The sequence below is a fragment of the Watersipora subatra genome, chromosome 8 (assembly GCF_963576615.1).
Source record: "Watersipora subatra chromosome 8, tzWatSuba1.1, whole genome shotgun sequence".
Taxonomy (NCBI): Eukaryota; Metazoa; Bryozoa; class Gymnolaemata; order Cheilostomatida; family Watersiporidae; genus Watersipora; species Watersipora subatra.
The window spans coordinates 28,334,394-28,358,128 of NC_088715.1; the positions used below are offsets into that span (position 1 = coordinate 28,334,394).

At 36.3% G+C, this 23,735-nt stretch overlaps 1 protein-coding gene across 4 annotated transcripts in view; it reads left to right on the top strand.

Moving 5' to 3' along the window:
* The first annotated feature begins 3,454 nt into the window (after positions 1–3,454).
* The window catches only part of LOC137402138 (cytosolic Fe-S cluster assembly factor NUBP1 homolog), a 62,355-nt gene continuing 42,074 nt past the window's right edge, over positions 3,455–23,735 (top strand). For 3 of the 4 annotated variants that reach the window (XR_010979472.1, XM_068088609.1, XM_068088607.1), the window contains exons 1-7: positions 3,455–3,542; positions 10,065–10,234; positions 12,262–12,414; positions 14,689–14,771; positions 16,375–16,530; positions 18,388–18,602; positions 21,023–21,220. Coding sequence is in view for 3 of the 4 variants with exons in the window: in XM_068088609.1 (XP_067944710.1) it covers positions 3,539–3,542; positions 10,065–10,234; positions 12,262–12,414; positions 14,689–14,771; positions 16,375–16,530; positions 18,388–18,602; positions 21,023–21,198 (957 nt within the window). In the remaining variant the exon portion in view is untranslated. Of the gene's footprint in view, positions 3,543–10,064; positions 10,235–12,261; positions 12,415–14,688; positions 14,772–16,374; positions 16,531–18,387; positions 18,603–21,022; positions 21,232–23,735 lie in introns of all 4 variants that reach the window. The other variant, XM_068088608.1, reaches the window with a different exon arrangement.

Sequence of the window (23,735 nt, forward strand, 5' to 3'; positions counted from 1 at the left end):
CATTTTCTAACATTTGTATGACATAGTTTATATTTTTTGCCTCATTATATAGGATGGACAAAAGTAAATACATATTAGGGTGTGGATGCGGTAGCAGCCCATTTAGTTTTCTGTGCCATCCTTCTAAGTCGTTGTTGGTTCTAATTTCTAAACCAAAAACACACTAGTCTTTTGGGCTCCGCCCTTGATTATTGGCACTTAACGAAAATCTTTCAAAGTAGTCCAGTAAGCTAAACATTCTATAGTCCTGTTCCTCTATGTCTCTTTCTGCTCTAATACATATTTAATTGAACACCTCTTTTACAATGTTGGCTGGTACCAACGCTAAGGCATACAACATAGTGACCAGTTCTCTCACTTTACCATTCTTATTGCGATAGCTCTTTGATAGTCCGTAGTTTTTGATATTCCGGTAGATCGATTGGCAAAAGTGAAAATGACAAACTCTCATCTCTAGCTCTTTCCCAAACACTTCATGGACTGCTTTCTACAGTGCTAAAATGGAGACAAATATTCTATTTATATTCATTGGCATTGTATTGAGAAACACCATTGTTACCATTGACTAAACACAAATCGTTATACTATTCACAGATGCATCCAGTTACACAGCATGGTGATACTGAGACAGCTTAATGTTTTACAAAATTAAAATTTTTTTTTAATGTTTGATAATGTGTCCATAATATTTTGAAGTGGGACATATAACCGCTTAATTTTTGTGACAAATTTAATTTGGAGTGAACATAGCAAACCTATTTTACATTATGAAACATTTCAATGTGAACGCCCGTGTAATTAAATGTTCATTCCAAATATTAGTGTTAACAAATACTTACTTACCCAATTCATAGTCAGCCATTGCATATTTTGCATTCAAACCAGGTGCTAGCCGTTATTTAATGTCTTTCAATACCTGAAAAGAAATTATGGCACTGATAACACAATGAGATAGCATTTAAAGAGGGAGGGTTGGGTGAAAATTGGCTCTTGTAATACAAATATTCTATAAAGATTTGTACCTGAACATAATCCAATTTTCTTTTTTTTTTGACATCAATACGTATAAAAGTGGCACTTGTTTGCTGAAGCATCCCTGTCTTAGGAAGGCGTTTATCGTTAGCAGCTGCTCAAAAGACCTTTTCCCGCGCTTGAAGGTTCCATCCAAATACAGAGTTTTAAATTTCTTTAGTTGATCTAGCTGAGTGTCAGTGGAAACTATTAAGTGCCTTTCGCCATCAGTTTAAATGTCCACCCGCAAGAAGTTTTTTGGTATGGCATCAAGTATAAGCTAAAAATATTTTAGATACTGTTTTGATATTTGTGTCACAGTTGGATTACCATATAAGATGTTTAGATTACCAACCTCTATTGCAAAGTTAAAGCACAAGTGAAGTTAGGTTTTCCAAACAGCAGTACACTCAATAAGATTATAATCAATTTTTTTAATTAAGGCCGGTTATCTTAATTCAATATTTAAATTATGTATGATAAACTTTTAGGCTGACTCGCCTCGAAATCTTTTGACTTCGAATGTTTTGGTCTGTTTCTCTCTCTTATTTTATTGGCCATCCTAATTAAATTTGATCTTGAAAGACTACTGCTGGTTGCACATTTTGTCATAAATTCTTTCAAGTTGTTGTCTACTATCGAGGTAGCACTTGAGAAAGGTTTCAGTTTTGTTTCATCTTTAATCTGTTATATCAGTCAGAGTCATGTACAGCTTTTTATAGGCTAATATTCAGTATGAAAAGCTTCAGCCAAACATCACATTAAATAAGTTTTGAGGATTATTAATGAGATTGAGTGCTTCTAACATTACTCCTCTTATCTTAGTTATTAAAGCAGTTTGCTCTTGTAGGTATTCTTGTGATAGACACGTGTGTAAGCCGGATGCATTGTATGCAGATTCAAAACTGTCACTCTGGTTAACTTTGGCTCTGCATTCTTTTCGTTTGCTACAAATCCAATAGACTCTCTTTCTACCATCCATTTTTTGTAAATTTTATTGACGACGTAGCTGTACCCATTTAATGACACAAGTATATCTCCTTGCTGCATGCTCCCAGCTGGATAAACCTCATAGTTCACCACACTAGAAAAGTAAATGTTAGTTATGGTTATCTTTCTATAAACCAACACCAGAATCGCAAACATGTGAGGCGAGATAACTGCATTGCATTACCGCCATGAACATATAACACATGGGAATGATACATGGTGTTTTTATTTCTGTTTCAGTTCTGCTCTTCGTTGATTTCTCGGATGTTTTTGGTACCACCTGATAGCAAGACTACGTAGATGTTCATCTCAATCGATGCTGGACAATAATTCCATAGTTTGAATCGATATAGAAATTTTGTGCCTTAAGACATTTTTCTTTTATATATAATTGATTAGTGAATCCCACATACATGTATATTATTGTGTAGTTAGTATATGAGAACCACTCATTGTCGTATTGATAATTTATTAAAGAAGCGATAGATTTTTCTGTCATATTTATTGTATGGTTAGTACTAATAATAATTATATTTATATTGACTTACGTATCATCAGTGTCACTGTTGTTAAAGTCATTAGGTCCTGGATCAAAATGCATAATTGATGATGAGGAATTTGTCCCGCTGTAAACAAATAATATTATCATATTGTATGCTGTGCTATCAAAACATGTATTAATAATTATGAAAGAGGTACGCTTAATAATTTTATTAATAAACTTTATCTTCAACACAAAGAAAAGAGCCAGCTATTAATAGATTTTGGCTCAAACCACTGGAAAGTCATTCCAGGGTTTACACTTTCCCCTTGTTTGAGTTTGTTGAGCATTTGAAACCAATGCTCAACAGCTCTTCACACTTTCTCTATATTTATCTTTTACGGTAGATTGATTACGGTAGATTGATAAGTCCTTAAAGATGACAAGATGTAAAATAAGTTGCAATAACATTGCAGCAATGCAGTAGTGAGCATTTCACAACCATGCAGTGTATATGCATTGAGTACTTATACTATCACAGCATACATGGAGTACAGCTGATGCTATTTCCTCATGTTCAGTAAGTATTATTGATGCAAGGGAGAGTCGCCTACTGCACATTTTGCAGCTGTAGATGCAACAAGAGTGTTGCTAGTACACATTGATTCAACACAATTTTAATGAGCCACAATCCTAATAATCAGATTAACTAGCAACTACCAAAATCAGAAGATATGGCAGTACTGTAACTGCAATCGGTTTGTTTGTACTTAGAGTTGTGCTCTCTTAAAAAAATAACATTTTTCGCGAAAGTGTTTGATTATTTCGACCGATAGTCTTAGATTTCGACAAATAGTCTATGAATTCGACAAATAGTCTTAAACTTCGACTAATAGTCTACGAATTCGACAAATAGCCTGTCGGCAACAACGGTTTCGACCATTAGTTTTTCGACTACATCTCTTTATCCCATCCAGTTATACCACGTTGGTGACGCCATTTAATTGCTTGATGGAAATTAGTTCACTGCATATTCTTGAAGAACAATAAATAAACATGGGTAGGCACGGGCATTTTATCGTTCCCATTGAGTACAATCATGTTCTCCTTTTAATAAGGTGTTAAATTTTACGTTTTTAGAAGTAGGAATAGAGTAAGCTGTGTCTTCCATTAAAATTAACTGGTACCCAATATTTGAAGGAATATCTTTTGACGATTGCATAATTTCAGTTTCTCATTCAATTTTCCTTTGAAATTTTAAACAATTTTCAAATACTTCGTAGACATACGTTTTAGCAAAACATCAGATTGCTGATGCTTCAAATAGCCACTAAGTTTAAGACTATATTGCAAACCGATTGCTGCATACAGAGACGTTATTGGATTATTTGAAATGTTTGTACATGTAGTTGTATTAGAACATTATTTATTTGTAGGCTACATAAATTGATGAAGTTACTTGTCACACTGTTGTTTTTCTGCAATATAGTATCTGTTGGAAAAGCCATTGATTACCGACTTTTATTAGGCTAATGACCATGTTATGTGGCTAGGAAAGTCACGTTTGTGAATGATGCGTTCGTGTTATATTTGTAGTTTGCAACTGCTTTCGTTAGAAATTATTACCCAAATAGAGTTGTTTTCAGTTTAAAAATACTGTGTTTAAAATGTGCACATATTAGTTTCTAAAGCCTTGTTCCCATATACGACGCAAAGCACCGGCGACAGGCTATTAGCGGTGAAAAGGGAACCTACGTGCCGGGTAACGCCGAGGACCGCTGGTAGTTGCGCAATGGTTCCCATATCGATTGTGAGAATCCGGCAGTAACTTGCGCGGCAAAACGTTTGCGACGTTAGGCTCGGTGGCATATGTTTACACACAAGCTGCATGACTAAACATACCCTACAAGATGAAAAATATTCGTTGGTTATGAAAATTCGCGATTTCGCGAACAGTCAATTCCGCGAATTATTAAATCCCGTGAAATAATTAGCTCTATTTCTGATCACAAGAAAGAATAACTACTGCATCAGATTAAATTGGAGACGAAAACTAGCCTAGCGGCTAGTTTTTAATATAAATACTAAACATAGTTGAGTTCCAAAACATTTTTAAAATCGTTGCTTGGGCTTTGAGCTGACACCATTGCCGATGCATCACATTTCTTTACAAAATTATTCAATGTTGTCACAAGATATGCAGAATGGCGTTATCGCAAAAATAGCCGCTAGGCAGAAGTACTAAACGTAGCCGAGTTCCACAACTTCTTTAAAATCATCGCCGGGCTTCGAGTTTTATTGCCATTGCATCAAACTTTACAAAATTATTCAAGGTTTTCACAAGTTATTCTGCATGGCTTGGTCGTTGCAAAAAATCTCTCCTAGTCTTTTTACATTGAAATCAACTCCATCAATCTCTAATACCGAAGTTGAGGACGATCATGATTTTGATCTGGACATTATGGTATGTATTTGATTTGCAGTGCAGATACGTTTTTCCATAATGAACTGCATTAGTTAATCTTTTTGTTTAAAAACTGATCGCTTTCATTAAATACTTCAGCTATTGTTTTTGTACTTCCTTAACACTTGTTAATATTTTTTCTTTTTTGTTTACTGCAGATTGAGAATGAAACAACCTACTCCGATTACGAAAACTAGAGACAAGTAGTAATATTCATCAAGGCAGGAATCTTGGCAGAGAAGCGACCGGTCAACCTAGACCCCTTCATCGACAACAACTCCTTGATATCGCTGCAGCAAACATGATTAAATTATCTATTTTATTTCATGTATAGATATATTATAATTTATTACAAACTTGAGTGTACAAATGAAATATTTCAAATACAAATAAAATTTTACAAACGATGAATGGAGTAAATATAAACAGTTTAGTCCATATGGCGGTCGTCTAGCAATAAAATTAAACTGGTGCTCTTGATAAGTGAATACTAACGTGTAATGGTGCTCTCTGACTAGTTATTTTGGTAATAGCAGCTCTGTCGCTGTCACTGTCTTGGGTAGATGTTAAAGTCGATTCTCTTGCTACTACATGACTGGTAAGGAAGTTATCATCAGAACTCTCCTCGTGGCTTACTATTGCGAAGTTTTGCCAGTTGGCCAAATATTTGTGCTCGTAAAGGCGTTTTTGTTCCTTTTTTAAAACATATATTCTCCTCGTTAGCAGCTGCGGTCAATTCTACCTCAATTTCAAGACCTCCTTGAATGATTGGTGATCTTCTAAGAATGACATCTACCACCCTTGCAATCATTGGGCTTCCGTGTATGATGAAAAATCTCTCTCTCACACTATAACAAGTAATGAAGCGGTAGAAATGGAAAAAATAAATATTGCGTTTTACCGAAGAACCAAAGTACAATTCAACTAATTTAGTAAATGTGAAAAACTCATTACTTTCCACAAATTGTTGGTTCATCAAAGGCTTCCAAATCTAGGAATATTCGTGAAAACCTCTGAACGCAGCAACAAATTTATAGCTTAGCACGATTGACCCGTACATGTAGTTGTAAGCTAAATAGAAAACGAAACACGCAATGTGCGCATGCGTAGGGTTAACTTTATTGCTAGACGTAATAGAGTTAACTCTTCATAGAGAGTGACAGTTTTCAGCCGCTATTAAATTAATCCGCGAATGTGCATGAAATGGCAATTTTCGCGAAATATAACTCGGCGAATAAATTCATCCTGTAGGGTAATCGCGTAATAAAATACAGTGCACCCTCGAGATACAATGTTGATCCGTTCCAGGGTTGGCATCGTGTAGTGAAAAATTTGTATGTAGGGGTATAGAAACCATTGTAATTGTACAATGCAAACATCCCCTTGTAAAAATCGTCAAAATTTTATAAAAAGTGTGTACATATTGACAATTAGCAACAAAATAGTATGTTAACTTTAGTAATTATAGTTACTCACAGTACTTGTATTGTATTTAGTGTATTTTAATGGTTATGATCTGCAATAAAATGCAAAATTATAATGTGTGTACTAAATGCAGTACGTACGGTAAGGAGTTCTTACCTTCAAAAGGTACGCATAACATGAACTTTGAATTTACTTAGTTTAGTTTGCCAAACCCAGACTTAAAACTAAGTTTTAGTATGTATTTTGAACTATTTCACTGAATTTCAACTTTTTATCACAAACTTTCATCATTCGGCAGTTCCTATCTTCACTTTCACTATAAAAATTAGCGTGTCTGGTTGAAACCTTTTTCAACCTAATTCAATAAGTAAGGCCAAGCAATGCAGTTATCGAAAGCGGCCTCTCGCACACTTGACCATTCAATGGCTACCGAAAAGAAAAATGAAATTTTTTTTGCTATACAGGACGTACATACCTTTGGAGTAACGTGGCTTTAGCTGGTACATGTAGTGAGTAAAGCAGAGAGGAAGCAAAAATGTATCAATGCTAATTATGTTGTTGAACACTAGAAAATAAATTTAATACATAATGAATTGGAATTTTTTTAGCAGGCTAAAATAAGTTGTTCATTCCTGTCCAATTTTTGTACTGGTTTAAAAGAAAAAATTGCTGGTGCAATGCAGAAAATTCCTAGCTAGCTAATGCTTGTAAAAGGACTCAGAAAAGGTGGTACAGTAGTTTGTCTTGTATGAAATGTGCACAAGTATTAATGTAACCATACATACAAAGTTTGTACGTATTTATACCCTAAAGGACAGGGCTTTAGCAAGTTCCAGAAAGTAATGTAGATGCGTCAACTATCTTGAGTAGCTAGTTATATGTGAGTTACATACATGCGATGAATTGTATTTACGTAGTAGAGAACAGGCCCGACTGCAAAAACATGGTTAAACGAAAATAAAACAAAATGAAATATAACATAAAATGAAATGAATGAAACATGCCACACAAAAAAGATAAACAATGATATACATTACACACGCAGTTTTATGTACCAGTCCACATCAGCAAATTAAACACTTGAAATATTTCAGCCGATGTAGGTTTTTCTGTATCTTCTACTTCCTCGGCCCTCGCCCATACTAAAGGGTTGCTCCTCTTGAATGCTGATCGCGTGCATGGCTTTCCAACCCCTTCAAATCGTCAGTTGTAAGCTCCTCCTTGTGCTTGCTTTATTAGAGTTCGTGTTTTAATAATAACTGCATATGTTGATTGGTTGCGACCATATTCCTTGACAATATTAACAATACGGGCGCTCCCACGCGGAATGCTGACCTGAGAGAAGTCGGTCATCGTCTCTCTTCCAAACGTTCTTAAAATGTTTTCGTTGAACCGTATTTCGGCGTCTTTGTTATTTCGACGTCTTTGTTATTTCGACGTGCGTTATGAGCACACTGACCGCCAAATTTTGCCTCGGGCGAAACTTTTCTCAAAATCATATCGTGAAATAAAATTCGTATAGCGAGGTGCAGATATCACACTCTTCAACTTCTTAAGGTGAAAAAATCGTATATCAGAGTAATCGTATCCCGAAGGTGCACTGTAAAATGTTCGCTAGCCATGCCGTTTCTATAATGGTGACCTTTACCCGTACAGTGCATTTCGGGAAGGTTTAGCCTGCGGCCTTTAGTGAAATTTGAACAGCGCTAAACTATTGCGATGCCGCCGGCAACTACCGGCGATCCTCAGTGATAACCGGCACGTAGATTCCCATTTCACCGCTAATAGCCTGGGGTGCTATAGCTGGTGCTTCGCGACGTATATGGAAACCAGGCTTTAGAGCTGTGCAAATTTTGCAAAACGCCGCAGGCTAAACCTTCCCAAAATGCACTGTTCAGGTGAAGGCCACCATTATAGAAATGGTGTGGTGAGCGAACATTTTATTTGATTATGTGATTATGTTTAGCGATGCAGCTTATATGTGAACAGATGCCACCGAGTCTAACGTCGCAAGCGTTTTGCTGCACAAGTAAAGCCTGGTTTCCAAATGACAGCGCAAGGTGCGCAACAAGGCGCATGACGTCGTGCGTAGGCCGGCTGTGATGTGGAAACGTCAACACACGACGATCGCGCAATGTGCGTACGCCGATCGCAAGGACCCAACAGATTGGATCCTTGCGACGAGTGCGCGCGATGATGTATTCCACAATACACCGCTCGACCTTTTCAACATATCCCACAATTCAAACAGAGGGCTGTTTTCTGAAGAAATCGGTCTCCTGTATGAAAGAGTAAGCCTGGTTTCCATATGACAGCGCAAGGTCGCAACAGAGAGTTGTTTTCCGAAGAAATCGGTCTCCCATACGAAAAAGTAAGGAAATTACCCATCCTGTCCAATGCAAGCATTGCGCCTACGCGCGCTATGGAAACACTGCATCGTAGCTCAAGCAATGCATTGCGCACGATCACTGGGCCGCGCACGATAATTGCGCTGTCATATGGCAACCAAGCTTTACCGCCGGAGTCTCGCAATCGATATGGGAACCAGGCTTTACACTCCGGCGACGTCACCTGTAAAAGTATTACCGTTTGTAGACCTCGGTAGCTGCACTTTTGCTAATCTTTTAAAACCGTACCTTATAACTCGAAAGGATGTTATTATCTTATAGAAGCTAAACATAACCAAAGCTTTATTTATTTATGAAATAATATGTATATTTTGTGTAACATATGTTTTTGTTTCTAATTGAATGACAAATAAATGAAATTTCATCTATGTCTTGTATTGATTTACCTTTATATATTGTGTAATTACCATATTCATGCCAAATATTTATGTGGAAATTTCAGATGGCTTTTTTACACCATCCATTTTGCATTTAAAAAACTGGCTGTCGAGGAAGCCTGGATTCTTGCTATCAAGTTAGCGTTTCAGCTTTTTTATTTTCATAAATACGGCTGATGGAACCTCATTACAAAAAATGCATTGATGTTTTTCAATTATTGCTGCAACCATTTCAGTCAAATCAAAAAAAATTATCACTGGATTAATTTTTTTAGTGTTCTTTGGTTCGGGATTCATTTTTATGGATTGTTTCATATTAAAGATATTATGTTCAAGAACACGGACTATAAAATGACAGTGTATTACTAATTTTATGATGCCTTTCAATTACATGACATGCGTAAATCACCACAAAAATCATCTCTAACGACCATTATAGTAAAACCAAATAATAAGTAAGTACCTATGGAAAAAATCTGTACAATGACAAGTTGTACACATTAATACAGGCGAAAACCTCACATTTCGTGTGGCCTTTTTGCCCTCCCCTGCAAATCCTCATTTGAACTCTACAGGTTGAAAACCGCTGCTCTATCATCAGTCGAATAACACTGTAAGGTAGCGATCTAAGATTTTTACAACTTATTTAAAAGATTAGCAAAATTTATGTACTTCATTTTTTCTCAACATCTCGCTGTGAGAGGCAAATAATATCTATGAACAATTATAAAAATGGTTATAGTTTTTAGTCTGATCAACGAGAACAGAAATTTGAAGCTTATCTCAAAATATTAGACTATTAATGTAAGGGCGTTGGTGTCTCAGTCGATCATAGGTTCTCTCACCATTGTTCTGTTATTGCTTTTCAATTTAATTCAGTATCTGCTATTCTCCTGTGTCAATTACAGAGGCTCCTCCTGAGCATTGTCCTGGTACGGACAGTACAGAAGCTGGCAAAGCATCCGCTTGTCAAGGCTGTCCAAACCAACAGATATGCGCTAGTGCCAAACCTGCTCCTGTGGATCCTGCCATACAGCTCATCAATGACAAATTCAGCGGTATTAAACACAAAATTTTAGTAAGTGCAACCATTTTTTCACTTTGGTGATTAGATGGCAATTTTTGTATAGCTGTATAAATTGATTATGTTTTGGGTTTAATAGCACATTTGCTATTGTTGCTATCAATTGTTGTTTTCTATAGATTAGCTAGCCATCAATAAGTATCCTATCCGCCCTCTTGGTGCAGTGTGACACAGGAAAAAGAGTACTAATCTGCCAGCCTTTCAGTTTTATGTTTGCTTGGATAATTTGGTTGTATGCGTGCATTCAGTGCTGGAAAGCCAAACATTCACATGCGACTCTTAAAAGATAGTGTCATATCTGTACTTATTCATATTGGCTATATTTTAACATTTAAAACTGAAAGTTTCAACTGTTAACACTTGTCAAAGCTCATCTGCATCCGCTTTACAGAATTAGTTACTGTCTTTCATGGTTTAATACTTACATATCTCAGAGACAATGCCTGGATATAAAATCTTCATTAAAGGTTTACTTGCAACGAAATTCACATTACAGGTATTTGGTATCGGAAGATTCACCATGTCTTACTCTGCTGTGTTGTAGGTGCAAACTATGTGGAAATGTGATTACAAGCAAACAGTTAATCACAGCCATCACAAAAACGCTGTAGTTTGGAATCCCTTTATTTGGCTGACGTACTCCAACAGTTTTGTTGTTTTGACACGTGATGTTATTTTGTAAAATTAAAGGCCAATAAAAGGCTTGATATAAAACGTCTCGTAGCACTAGTTTATGACAAATACTTCGGGTTCTACCGGAAGGCCTGTATCAAATATAAATGCTCGTTACTTCACAGTATGGTTTCAGCCTGGTCTAATAATGTAGTCATAATCTGATCATGTGACCCATACTTTCTGCCAAATTGCGCGAACAGTTTCTGCATCATTTTTCGACAATCGCAGGTGACCAACAGGCTCATCATGTTCATCAGAGGACGATATGCACTCCTTCGAGCTAAGGTGCTAAGCTAAGGGCCAAGGGCTTAAATGAATCTTTACGGTAGGTTTTGAGATATCAGTGCTCAAATAACAGCGTTACAATTATGATGAAATTGACACGTAAGGGCAATAGACATGGTTTTATTGAATGAGTAAAGTATATTTGTGAAAATATTTCGATGAGATTGCATGAAAGTGTAAACAGAAGCCATCTTGTCCAACTACGTCCCAATTGAGCCGTTTTGAAAATGGATTCCTATCTATGGCGGTTTCGTGATGGCTGCGATTAACTGTTTGTTTTTGAGCTTTTAAGAGCTTGTAGTCACATTTCCACATATTTTGCACCTTCAACACAGCATAGTAAGACATGGTGAATCTGTTGATATCAAATAACTGTAATGTGAATTTTGTTACAAGTCAACCTTTAACTGTGATTGCAGTGTTCCGAAGGTCATGTACAAAAACTTCTCAATTATGCCCTGTCATTAGCCAAAGGTAGCTAACATAATCATGAAAATACTGCCATATGGGTGGATATTAGAATTGAACCTTTAATGTATTGTGCTCACAAATACATTCTCTGGTGGCTGAATAAAAATATATATAACTTATTACAGCTGGCTAGATTATATGCACCAGCTTTTTTCAGAGATACTGTCATTTTGCACAACATTTTGTAAATCTGTTTTATGACAGCTTTACGAATCGAAAATTGGTCAAAGATAAAATAGTTTTTCATAATTGTGAATCTAAAGAATTCTTGTTTTTCATTCCTAATATTTTCTTATACCTCACTTGTCGAAACCATTATCGCCGTAACATTCTGTGACCGTAACATTCTATTTTTTGGTATAGGTTCTGATGCTTTGGTGCCAGGCCAATTGTCCAATGAAAAAGGTTCTTACTAAGTATTTTTTGCGAAGCATTAAATTCTAAAGTCCACGATTTATTTGTATATTTTTTGAGAGAAGTGAGTTGGAATTGTTGTTAGCATACCAGAAGGTCGTTTTTGAAGCACTCGGCAACAGATAATTGTTCGATTGTTTTTGCTTTCTTTCTACATGATGCATTTGAATTGGTAGGTGCTCTCTGGCAAAGGAGGTGTGGGAAAAAGCACAGTGAGTGCTCATCTTGCTAGAGGTTTGGCAACAGATGAAAATCTATCTGTAGCTTTGCTCGACATTGACATATGTGGGCCTTCAATACCGACCATAATGGGAGTAGAAGGAGAACAGGTAAGCCGTGATACTAGGGCTGTTCTCATGAGTGTGCATGACCAAAATACAACATGTTCTTTTTTGTCCAACATATCCATCGTTTTTTTACGTCATCAAGCCGTTTGCACATGTGCTCCTTTATGAAAAAGCCGCCATATTTGTAGAAAACGATCGTTATTCTTTTATTTAATAGTACTGTTTGGTGTTGTTTTGATACTATAATAAAAAAATTGCAAACAAAAGCATCGTTTTCAAAAATTCATTGCAAAAGCTTCGTGTTTTTGACGATAAAATTGTCTATAAAGATGGCCGACAACGATAAAATGACGTCACGAAAAATGAAGGATAGATGTTTTAACATATTTGGGTCGCGGTCACGGAAACCATGGTTAATTCGCAAATCACAAAGTTGTGTTATCCGACTTTGAAGTTGCACTAACTGAATTTATAATATTGGTAACGATTTCTGTAACATGTGCATCTTGACCAATCAAAGAGTGATCTTTCTGAATCTGAAGTCAGTTTAGCCAATAGAAGTCTTTAACCCTCAGAAAACCATCTTAAAACCGTTGCTATGCTAAACAGGGAGTACTGAAAAATGGCGTCCGATAAATGTAATAGTTTCTTTTTTGATGATTTTAAAGATAACTCTGACATTTTGGACACTTATAATGAGCTTATTCCAGCTGATGTCAAAAGCAGTGAAAGTAAAGGGAATGACGATGATATTTTCCTAACGATTCTTATAAGATTATTACAATATTTAACTATAAGAATAATTATTCGACTTTATTATTATCAGATTTATAAGAATAATTATTCGAATTTGCAAGATCGACGTATATAGTGACCGATGGTGTGCAATATGTTACTATTGTTATTTTTCTAAAGATTTTGTTGATGATTTGGCTGTGCCCAATATCGCAGTACTGCCAAGCCGTTTTTAATATCTGCAAAATTAAGTAATACATTTTCTTATAGCTATACAGCTATTTCTATGACAACCAGCTAAAATCTTTTTAGATTTTTAAATTCACCATAATTTTTTGAATGTAAATACAGAAACCTAGATAAATATCACGCTTTCTTGATATTGGTTGCTATGACGTTTTGAAATGTAAACAGAATTGCGCATTAAGTACGAATCAAAAAATTTTTTTGCAAAATAACAGAATTCTTTCCTTCTGCTAGTGTAGATAACTCCAATCCCGACTTAACCATAGTTTCTGTGATCATGACCCATTCAAGACCAATTTCAAGACCATTAAAGGAACGGGTTGGTATGCAATGTCATACCAAATTTGGTATATTTGTGTCGATAAAAGCAGCTTACGTAAGAATGGTAACAGAAACAGGAAGGTTAATAAGCAATTTCAAAAGTGGATCATTGGGCAGCGCCAAAAGGTTGTTTTCGTAAAATACTAATATTGCTCTGATATTGCAATTAATTATTAATCTTAATTTAGGATAAATGCATTGGAAAAAATATAGGTTAACACAATCTGAGGATACACTAAATAGAGCCGCAAGTGTTTTCCATTCGTCACATTAAATTTACCACTGGACAAGCATAGATGGCAGATCATTGTATCGTGTAATGCTATGCAAATATGCTGGTACTCCTATTTCCAGTCAATCTACAATTTACGATCACCTCAACAATCACCTACATCTAAATTATTTTTAATACAACAACATTTGGGCCAGTGCGTGTCCCGGCATGTGAAGATATTTTTTACATACGTGGTCGATATCCACTATGAGTTGTAATAGCTTGCACCCGATGTGTCTATCACTCACTCGGCCACCAAAGTTACCCCTCTTTAGAACAAAGTAACAGTAAATACCAGTTTGAGCTAATCATTACTTAATTTAATTTTTACATGTAATTTAAACTTAATTTTTTAAAGAATTTTATACATATACGTAGTTATGCGAAAACTTCATTATCCTTTGCGTTCTACATCATATTCTAATATTTTTTCGATTACTGGATGAGCTGATTACAATTTGTTCGATAAAATGGGAACTATTGGAACAGTTTTATTTAGTATGAACGGATCTGACAGTATCATATTTAATTTAATTATTAAGTGACATAAAATAGCCATTTGAATGTTCAGTTATGCAAACTTAACTAATATTGAACATTATCCCAATGCAGTATATAATTATCTTTTAAATTGTAGAATAAACTATAGATCCCTCCATTTGGTGCAAATTTAGGTTTACATCGATCTGTAAAGGTATCTCAAACTTCATATATTTTCAATGTGTGTGCGTCGGTTGTAGGTACACCAAAGTGGCAGTGGTTGGTCACCCATATATGTGGAGGACAATCTTGCAGTCATGTCAGTTGGATTTCTTCTCCCAAGGTTTGTGTAGTCGGACTTGTTTGCTTGTGGGAAGTTAGTACCAGATCTTCATTAGCAATCTACTAGCAAGACAAAATGTGGGTTTACACCAATCTTTCTTGGATTTTGTTGCTTTCACGTTGAAAATGAAACGGATCGGTATACAGAATGCGCTGTAGAGCAAAATGTTCAAATTGGCAGAACGCATAATCTGTATACCAGATCAGAAGTGTGTATCACTGCTACAAACTTTCATTTTATTGTTGTCTACAAACTGGTTACAAAATATTAGGATCAGTGTCAGAGCGACTTTGATTGTTAATATGACGTAGCGTATGATGTCATGACGTAGCTGTCAATTTTAACCGATTGGTGTAAGGTAAAAATGTCTTGAGAAGGTGCTGGAGGCAAAGAGCACTTGCCTAAAAACTTGATGTTTCCAGTAAACAGAGGTATAGACTTAAGATAGATAGATGTAGACCAGCTTACTTGCAATCAAGTATCTTGCATCGACACGCTGTTACATTTTTGCATTTTTATAAGCTTGTTTTAACAGCTGGTGGTACTGCAGCCTTCGCACCTGTCACACACCAATTAGTTCCATCAGTCTAATAGATGATTTTTCCATTCTTTTGGGAAATAGTTTTCGTGAATTGGGTTCCTTGCCTCTTTTGAGACAGATCAATTTACGATATCAGGGACAGTATTGGGTTTAAAAAGAACTGTTTAACATCTTTCAAATATTAATAAATTTGTATTATAGTAACCATTTTTCAGCTCAGATAAACATGATGCAGCCTGTACTTCTATTATAAAACTATGCTTTCTGCTTAGTGTGTGTCTACAAGTATTTCTCTCATTTTTAAAAGTTTGTCATTCTGGACAAATTACTCAAAATTATCAAAAAGATACCAGCTATGCTTAAAAATTAATTTGATGCTGAGATCGCCTTGTTTAGTAGTGGGGAAGATTTTATGTTAGAAGTCGGGGAAGATGATATTGGAAGCATGGAAGGTGAATTGAGTGAAAGCGACAATGAGATTTTAACTGGTAGCACACATGACCGAGTCCAATGAACCTTTATACAACTATTTTAAATACCGTAAAACCTTTAATTGAACGCCATCTCTAATTGAACGCCACCTCCATGTAAAACCGCCACTTTGACAATCTTTGATCTTTGCGAACCCATAATATCAATTGATCAGTAGAAAAGTGTCCACAAAATCGTATTAATGGTGAATTCTTTACATCAATAAAAAATAATTCTCTCTTTGTCCAACTCCAAAGCTTTTCGTTTTTTTCCCGTTGAAAGTTTGAGAGCAACACCGAAGAAATAATTAATCACTATCTCAGGCTAATAGTAGTTTCTTGAATAACTCGGTCTTGATACTTCAAAGTACGTACATGTATATAAAAGTCGAAAGAATTAATGAGATATCGACAAGCTTTATGTATTAAAGCCTTTCATAACCTAGCAACGGCTATTGCCATATGCTTATTAAGCATTCACAGGTTGTAAGAATGTTAACGTTAAAGAGCTATCTCTATGCAAGGTGATAGCGTAGCTGCATATATAGTTCCACTCTCAACTCATTGTTGCTGTGTTCTCTACATTGAATAGTGCGGACGATGCTGTGATCTGGAGGGGACCAAAGAAGAACGGACTCATTAAGCAGTTTCTTCGGGATGTCGATTGGGGCGAGCAGGATTTCCTCCTGGTTGACACTCCTCCGGGAACTTCAGACGAGCATCTTTCCATCGTTCAATACCTCAAAGGGTTAGTTTGAAATTGAATTCTTATGAATTGGTCTTCAATATGTAGCCAATGTTCATGTATCTCATCTATCTCATCTATATAGATACCGTTGTCATGTTCATCTTCATTGATTACTTCTGTATGTTTAGGTGTACTTTATCATACGTGGTAGTGTACGCATCAACAAAAATCTGTAGCTAACTTGTAGTGGCCATACAGGTGGACACTTGTAAACGGTGTGTCATATTGAAAAATAAATTGACCAATGAAATTGGCCTCGGTCGTGTGAAGGTCGTGTGAAGGTGATGGCATCATTGCTATATTTTTCATTACCATCATTGACGTATTACCTTCATATTTATTATCTATTGTGGATCATGAGAAATTTGTGTCAGCAATAACTTTTGTGCAGCTACTTGCTTTGCTATATTTTGTCAAAGAAAAATGTTAGAAGTTATCAAGGAAGACAGTCATGTACAAAAAATACTTTGTTTATAACACGATTGAAACTATAGAAAAAGAGTTTTAACAGATTTAATTGCCTAAAAGAATTGAAGAGCCATTCCAATTAACATTTATTGCAAACATATATCTGTTACAAGTGATATATTTGTGTGTATATAAATAGTCATTTGTATTAGACCCTGTTGTTGTCGTTGGTTATAACCCAATGCTAGGTGAAACAAATTTGGTCGAAAATAACCAAGATGAATTCGAGATTATGTTTATTGGAATAAGCTATTTCAGCTAATCATAGATGTGTTGGTTTTGTGTTTAGCTATGTAGACTGAGATGTTCCTCTCTAAATGTTCCTTACTTTGCCACAAAATGCATAGCTGACTTCAAATGTAGCTAATATTAAATGTCACCGGTCACACGAACAATAGATTGATAAATGAGGTCATATCATGTTCTGGATTTTTCATTGCCCTTCAAGACCCATTGTCAGTAAGGGTTTTTGTAGGTTTTCAGAATCCTGACTTTTAACCCTACAACGGACTAACCCAAATTAATTCAAGTCTTCAAAATACTACCCTACGCACCAGATATTGAAATGCTAGGCGATGCCAGGTCCACCGTTAGTTATCTCGAGAATTCTTACTACCATTCCTAAAATATTTCAAGCTGAAACAAAACTAGTTCCATATTGCAATTTCAAAAAAGGTTTCATGATATTAGAATACTAATCTAGTTTTCTACTACATTTTATGTATAAAAAAAGGTGTGGAATATGTAAAATTGTACAAATTGAGTTTTGCAATTTTTTTACCAAAAATAGGTCTTTCATGGTGTAGTTACAATGTAACTCCACTCTCTGAAGTGAATGCTGGATATGGAATTTCGTCATTTAAATCTAGAAGTACCGTACTTTTCGGACTAAACCGCACTCCTATATAAGCTGCATCTGCTTTATTTAAAAAAAACGATAATTAAACAATACATAGGCCGCACCTTTGTATAGGCCGCAGAACTCAGGACGGCGGTTTTTAACACGGCAGCAACTTTCCTGTTTACAACGGAAAAGTGCCTAACGGCATTGTTTCATATTAACCAACGCTTTTTAATCTAGTGCCTAATGAAACAGTACCATTAGGCATTGTTTCGTATTTTCTTTCACCGTTGGAGGCGCACTAACCGGAGATTGGTTTATGCGCACTAGCGATGAAAGAAAAAGCCACAGAATAGTCGCACCCTTATATAACCCGCATGGCTCAAATCATCAGAAAAAAGTAGCGGCTAATAGTCCGAAAAGTACAGTATTTTTCATAAATGGTTTAAATAAACAGCAGGGCGGTGATGTCTTCATCAGAAAGATATAAAAATCTGCATGAAATTTTTAAAACGGTAAGATCAGTTGTGCCTTTTTTGCGTATTCAGGTCGATTATCGATGGTGCTATCATCGTAACTACTCCTCCTGAAGTGTCACTCAGTGATGTTCGAAAAGAGATCAACTTTTGCAAAAAGGTGGATGTACCCATTCTGGGGGTCGTGGAGAACATGTCTACCTTTATTTGTCCAAACTGCTCAACGCATTCCGATATCTTTCCAGCTAGTAGTACAGGAGGAGTGCGCGCCATGGCAGAGGAAATGGGTAAGTTGTAGTCTATAAAACTGGAGCCTTGGCTTTTTGTAATAAGCGTTACAAATTGTCCCATGTAATTATTGGCCCAGTAATTACTCGCTGTACTCGCTGTTTTTTTCTGCGAAATGCCATTTGATTATATGAAGTACATTATAGTGCTTGGTATATAGTATAGTGCATCATTTACATTATAGTACATGGCATACATAAATGTTTGGTATGCCTATGGATCAGTCCATCAAATTAATGTTGGTTACAGTATATTGTACAGCAATAGTTTTTCATTTGCTGGCCATAACTTTTTTGCATGTAGGTATGTCTGTCTGTAGTTCTGTACCAACTAATGAATGCAAATTCCTTACCTGTTTCTTGACAAATTAATTCCATTAAAATTCTAACCAAATTGTCCCATAATCCCATAATAGTCCATTAATAATAATTATGGGCAGACATTCATTTAGAGTAGCATAGGCTGCTGAGTGAATAGGCTGCTGAAAGCCTCTAACAACGAAGGAAGGCGTCGCAGTTGAGAGCTATTATACCAAACACTGTTCGCTCTTATTAATCTTATTTTACCAACTTCGGTTACGGGTTCTCTAGAATAGCGCTGGGCAAGGGTAATGAAACTCTTTGAACTCGCGGGTTTATCTTCTCTCGAGTATCTGGTAATAGAGATTTTGAGCATTTCGATCTTGCGGGTTCGGGTTTTGATTCGCGAGTTCGAGTTTTGGTGGAGTGGACAAAAATTTGGTCTATTACACCCTGTGCAATGAGCACTGTTAACAGCCCGTCTGTTTACGCTGCAAGCACGAATATCGGTCGATAGAAAATAGTAAAAACATAATAAATTGAATAGAATTATAACTGCATTGTAAATTTTAAGATGTTTGATGTTTAAACAATTTAAACATAAAACCCGTATCAACAAATTCGTAACCCGATAAACCCTTTAGTCAAGAAGTACTCGTGCGAAGCACTACCAGCTACCCAATCCTCGAAAGGAAGAGGTCAGTCTGAACTCGTTGGCCAAGAAGTACTCGGGCCCAGCACTAGTCTAGGATCATTCACATCTGTTAATCAATCCTCTTGCCCACTAAGACTCAATTACATGTTTTATTCTGCTGAGACAGTAATTTAGATGATAGCAACTTAGACGCTTAGACATTGGCTCAGGCTTACAGTATAAAGCCTGGTTCCCATATCGATTGCTAGACTCCGGCGGTAACATGAGCAGTAAAACGCTTGCGACGATAGGCTCTGCGGGATATGTTCACATAAAGCCACATCGTTAATAATATCGTAAACATAATTGCGTAATCAAATAAAACTTTCGATCGCCATGCCGTTTCTATAATGGCGACATTTACCCGTACAGTGCATTTCAGGAATGTTTTGCCTGCGGCCGTTTGCGAAATTTGAACATGCGCAAACTCTTGCGTTGACTGCCGGCAACCACCGGCAGTGCACTGCGATCCACGGTGTGTAGGTTCCCATTTATACTGCAATATCCTGCGGTGCTGTCGCCGGTGCTTTGCGGCGTATATGGGAACCAGGCTTTAGGTCCTCTCCTAATAACCTTTATAACCTTAATCCATTGACATTACGTAACTACAAGTAGCAATGTCATTGTCCTGTTGGCATATTATGCTGCTTTGTTACAAGCTGTCTGTATGCTAGATGACTGAGTTTAGTTGCCTACTCGTCAGCATTGCCACTTGCGTAAATATGTATTAACTACCCGTTTTTGTTGAACATGGTTAAATATTATCGATAAGTGATTACGTACAGTAATACCTAACTTTTTGCAGGTGATCATGACCAGCATCCTTGCGATATGTGAAAATCCCTGAAATACAAATTAATTTTTCGAAGTGTTCGTATGAGCCAAATTTAAACACCAGAATGCTTAAACTATATTGTCTTCATTTCCTATATAATAGGTAAATGAATTAAAGTTGTCGTTATTGACTTTCAGTTTATATTTTCACTTCGGTTTTTATTTTCTACTTCACTTATTTTAAGCCCAAAAATGCACTTACAAAAGTACGACCGCAGTTTGTATTTCATCTGCACTGAGTATTCGTTCTTGCGATTCATTGTGAGAAAAAAGTCGCATATTTGTAAATGTGTTTTGATGTATTTAATTTTTTCAATTTTTTTCTAATCAAATTTTTAACTGCCAAGTACTAAAACTGCGAAAGGTGAACCACTAGGAATTATCATAAGTAATTACATTTTATTTATCATGGCCTATTCGGTTATCTCAGAAGTCAATATTAACAGTCCAATAAAAAATCTATAAATGCTTTACCAAACGAGGTGCCAAATGAAAGGCATCTCAATGCGAGACCGCTTGAAGGTGATCTGTTAGTTGCTGTCTATCGGATAATAAAAGCTGTTGAAAGTAAGGGCAATTCTGTATTTGATAGACGTTCCATTCCTTGGATCGATTCCTTTGGATCCAAGCCTTGCCCGTTGTGCCGACCAAGGTCTTTCTGTTTACACTGAACACCCGGAGAGCTCTGTGACAAAAGTGTACCTGGACATGGTGGGAAAGCTCATAGTGAAAATCCAGAATGATTCGGAACAGGCTATGGAAACTTGAACAGGCTATGGAATCCTGAACGGTAGAACAATGGTGTTATGACGATATTATTATTCATGTTGTTATTGTCAGCTTCCTGTTATAACTTTCTTTTATCATGTTCTCAACAATATTTTCTGTTAGTTTTTATTAGGTTAATTTGCTAAGCGAACCTAGTATGGTTGAAGTTGTGCATCCTCTAAGTAACAACATACCCAATGTGTTCATTGGTATGAAAACACCAGTTTTTCAACATTGCCACCAAGTGGAGACTGTTGCTAGTTTTAATTTTTGTTTCTACTTGAAGTATATTTGACTTCTCAAGTGTATAATTTTACCTTGAGCGACTGTATATTTCTCGTTAGGTAGTTTCGATCTGTTTTCCCTTGTCATCTTCACTCAGGGTTTACAAACGTCATCGGCCAGTTGCTTTTATTAAGACTCTTGAGTCCTTCCAGTACTTTTTTTCAGTTTCTGTTATGGCGCATTTTGATCCATCAGTTCTTAGACTGTTGCGTCAGTGCGTCTCTGCCAAGTTCTGATTGGTCGTATGAAATGTTGGATTTTGTTGCTATGAATGCAGTCTTGCTTGTTTGCAGATCTCCAGGTCTTTTTTCCCTTTTGCACAAGCAAGAAATCTTTTTTAGTTCTGTTTGGTTCGATACCGTTCTAAAGTTTATAGTCGTAGACTCACTAGATTTTTGCGGAATTATTTTTGAAGTTCACTTAGTAATGTTTGAGTCTCATTTGATTTTTGTCTGCATGATAACTTCACGAACCTGATAACCTCTGCATGAAAAATATTTCATTCAGGTATTTAATTCCATTGACCCTGCATTTATGGAAAACAAACAAAAATTAAGCTTCTTGGCACATAGCCAATATTTCTTCTTACGTGACCTTTGTAACAATGGGTATTACCATACACTGTAAATGAAAAATTGTGTGAATTGATTTTTTTGTTGTGACAGCAACTTGATCTAAAAACAAAGTATATGTAAAAGTGTGATACAGGTTTACAATACAGTCCAACAATCCTCGATTTGCTCGTTTACATATGGAAATCTACAAAACAATTTCTTTCCTCTACAAAGCATAGCCAAACATCACATTTTGTGCAAACTGTGTTTGTATTGTTCTTTTCACAGAGCTGACATCTACTTATCTTGTCTGATTTTGCTGGCCAGTGTGCTACTTTGTCCTTACATCACTGCATGGCAGATTAGTTATTTTTCGCTTGCTGTAAGGCTGTGGTGAGTTTGATGGGCATCCACGTTTCTTCTTTGTGTTCAACACTACCAATGCAGATGCTACCAACAGTTTACTTTATGCCAACAGCTGGTTGCTGATGGCATAAAGTACACAGGCACCGTTCGACAAAATCGACTGCCCAACTGTAATCTGTCAGAGAAAAAAGAGCTCAGAAACAAGGGCGAGGGTCATTTGATTATCGCATAGAAGATCAACATAATCAGATCTCCCGATAACATAACTATCAACATAACTATCAATAAGATCAACATAACTATCACCCGCTGATGTTACCAGAAAACAAATAATTGTCACAGCGTATTTTCCAAGCTAAGGTTGGAAAATACGCTGCGACAATTAATTGTTTTCTGGTAACATCAGCGGGTGATAGTTTCTCTTGTAAAGAAACCATGCATTTACCACTGCTATTGACAGAAAGTGCCAGAACAATTATATATACCACCTCCTTGACCCCATTCTCAAGCGATACTTTGCCAGGAACGAGGCCATCATGTCAATATCACCCATATTGTGATTGTATTCAGCTACTATGGCTGGCATTGGCATTGGAAGTTTGTTTCTGCTTCTTATTGTAATAGGAAAAATATGCTAAGTGTGTCATTGTTAATTATTCAAATTTGCTTCGGTTATATCAATGGTTTACTGTATATATCTTTCTCAGCTGGGTAGGTTTTTGCTAACCTGTTATAACCAGATTACGTACAAGACCAGACAAAATTGCTAATCTGTTTAATAGGATTAATATAAATCACTCAGAAATGATTGTGTTAAATCAATCAATGCGTTGTTTGAAAGCACATCTTCTGCTGATCAGATTGATATATAATATCTGGCATGGCATCATAATTGGCGGGAAAATAGAAAGCAAACGGAAGATCCATTCGATATAGAGTGAACAAAACAATGTGATTCCAAGTTTATGCACACCACTCTGATTGTTTGTTTGTCTTTTACAATCTATTTGGATATTTTTCTGTGCATCTTAAACTTGCACTCTCCTTAATTAGCCTTCAAGACACCCGCATATCATCTAATTACAAGGTCTATGTGTAACGCACTATATCTAGACAATGAACTGAGCATCCGGCTCCGCTGTGGGTTGTGTAGTATTGTAGATGTGTACAAATCTCGAACATTCAGAATTGTTTGCACGAGTGAGAAGACTCCTTATATGACCAACGGAACTAATTATTCATAGAGCACTAAACAGTAATTACTATTAGATGTGGGGACAACAAGTTTTGGTTTAACATTTCATATACTCCTGTTATATTTTCAAAAACCCC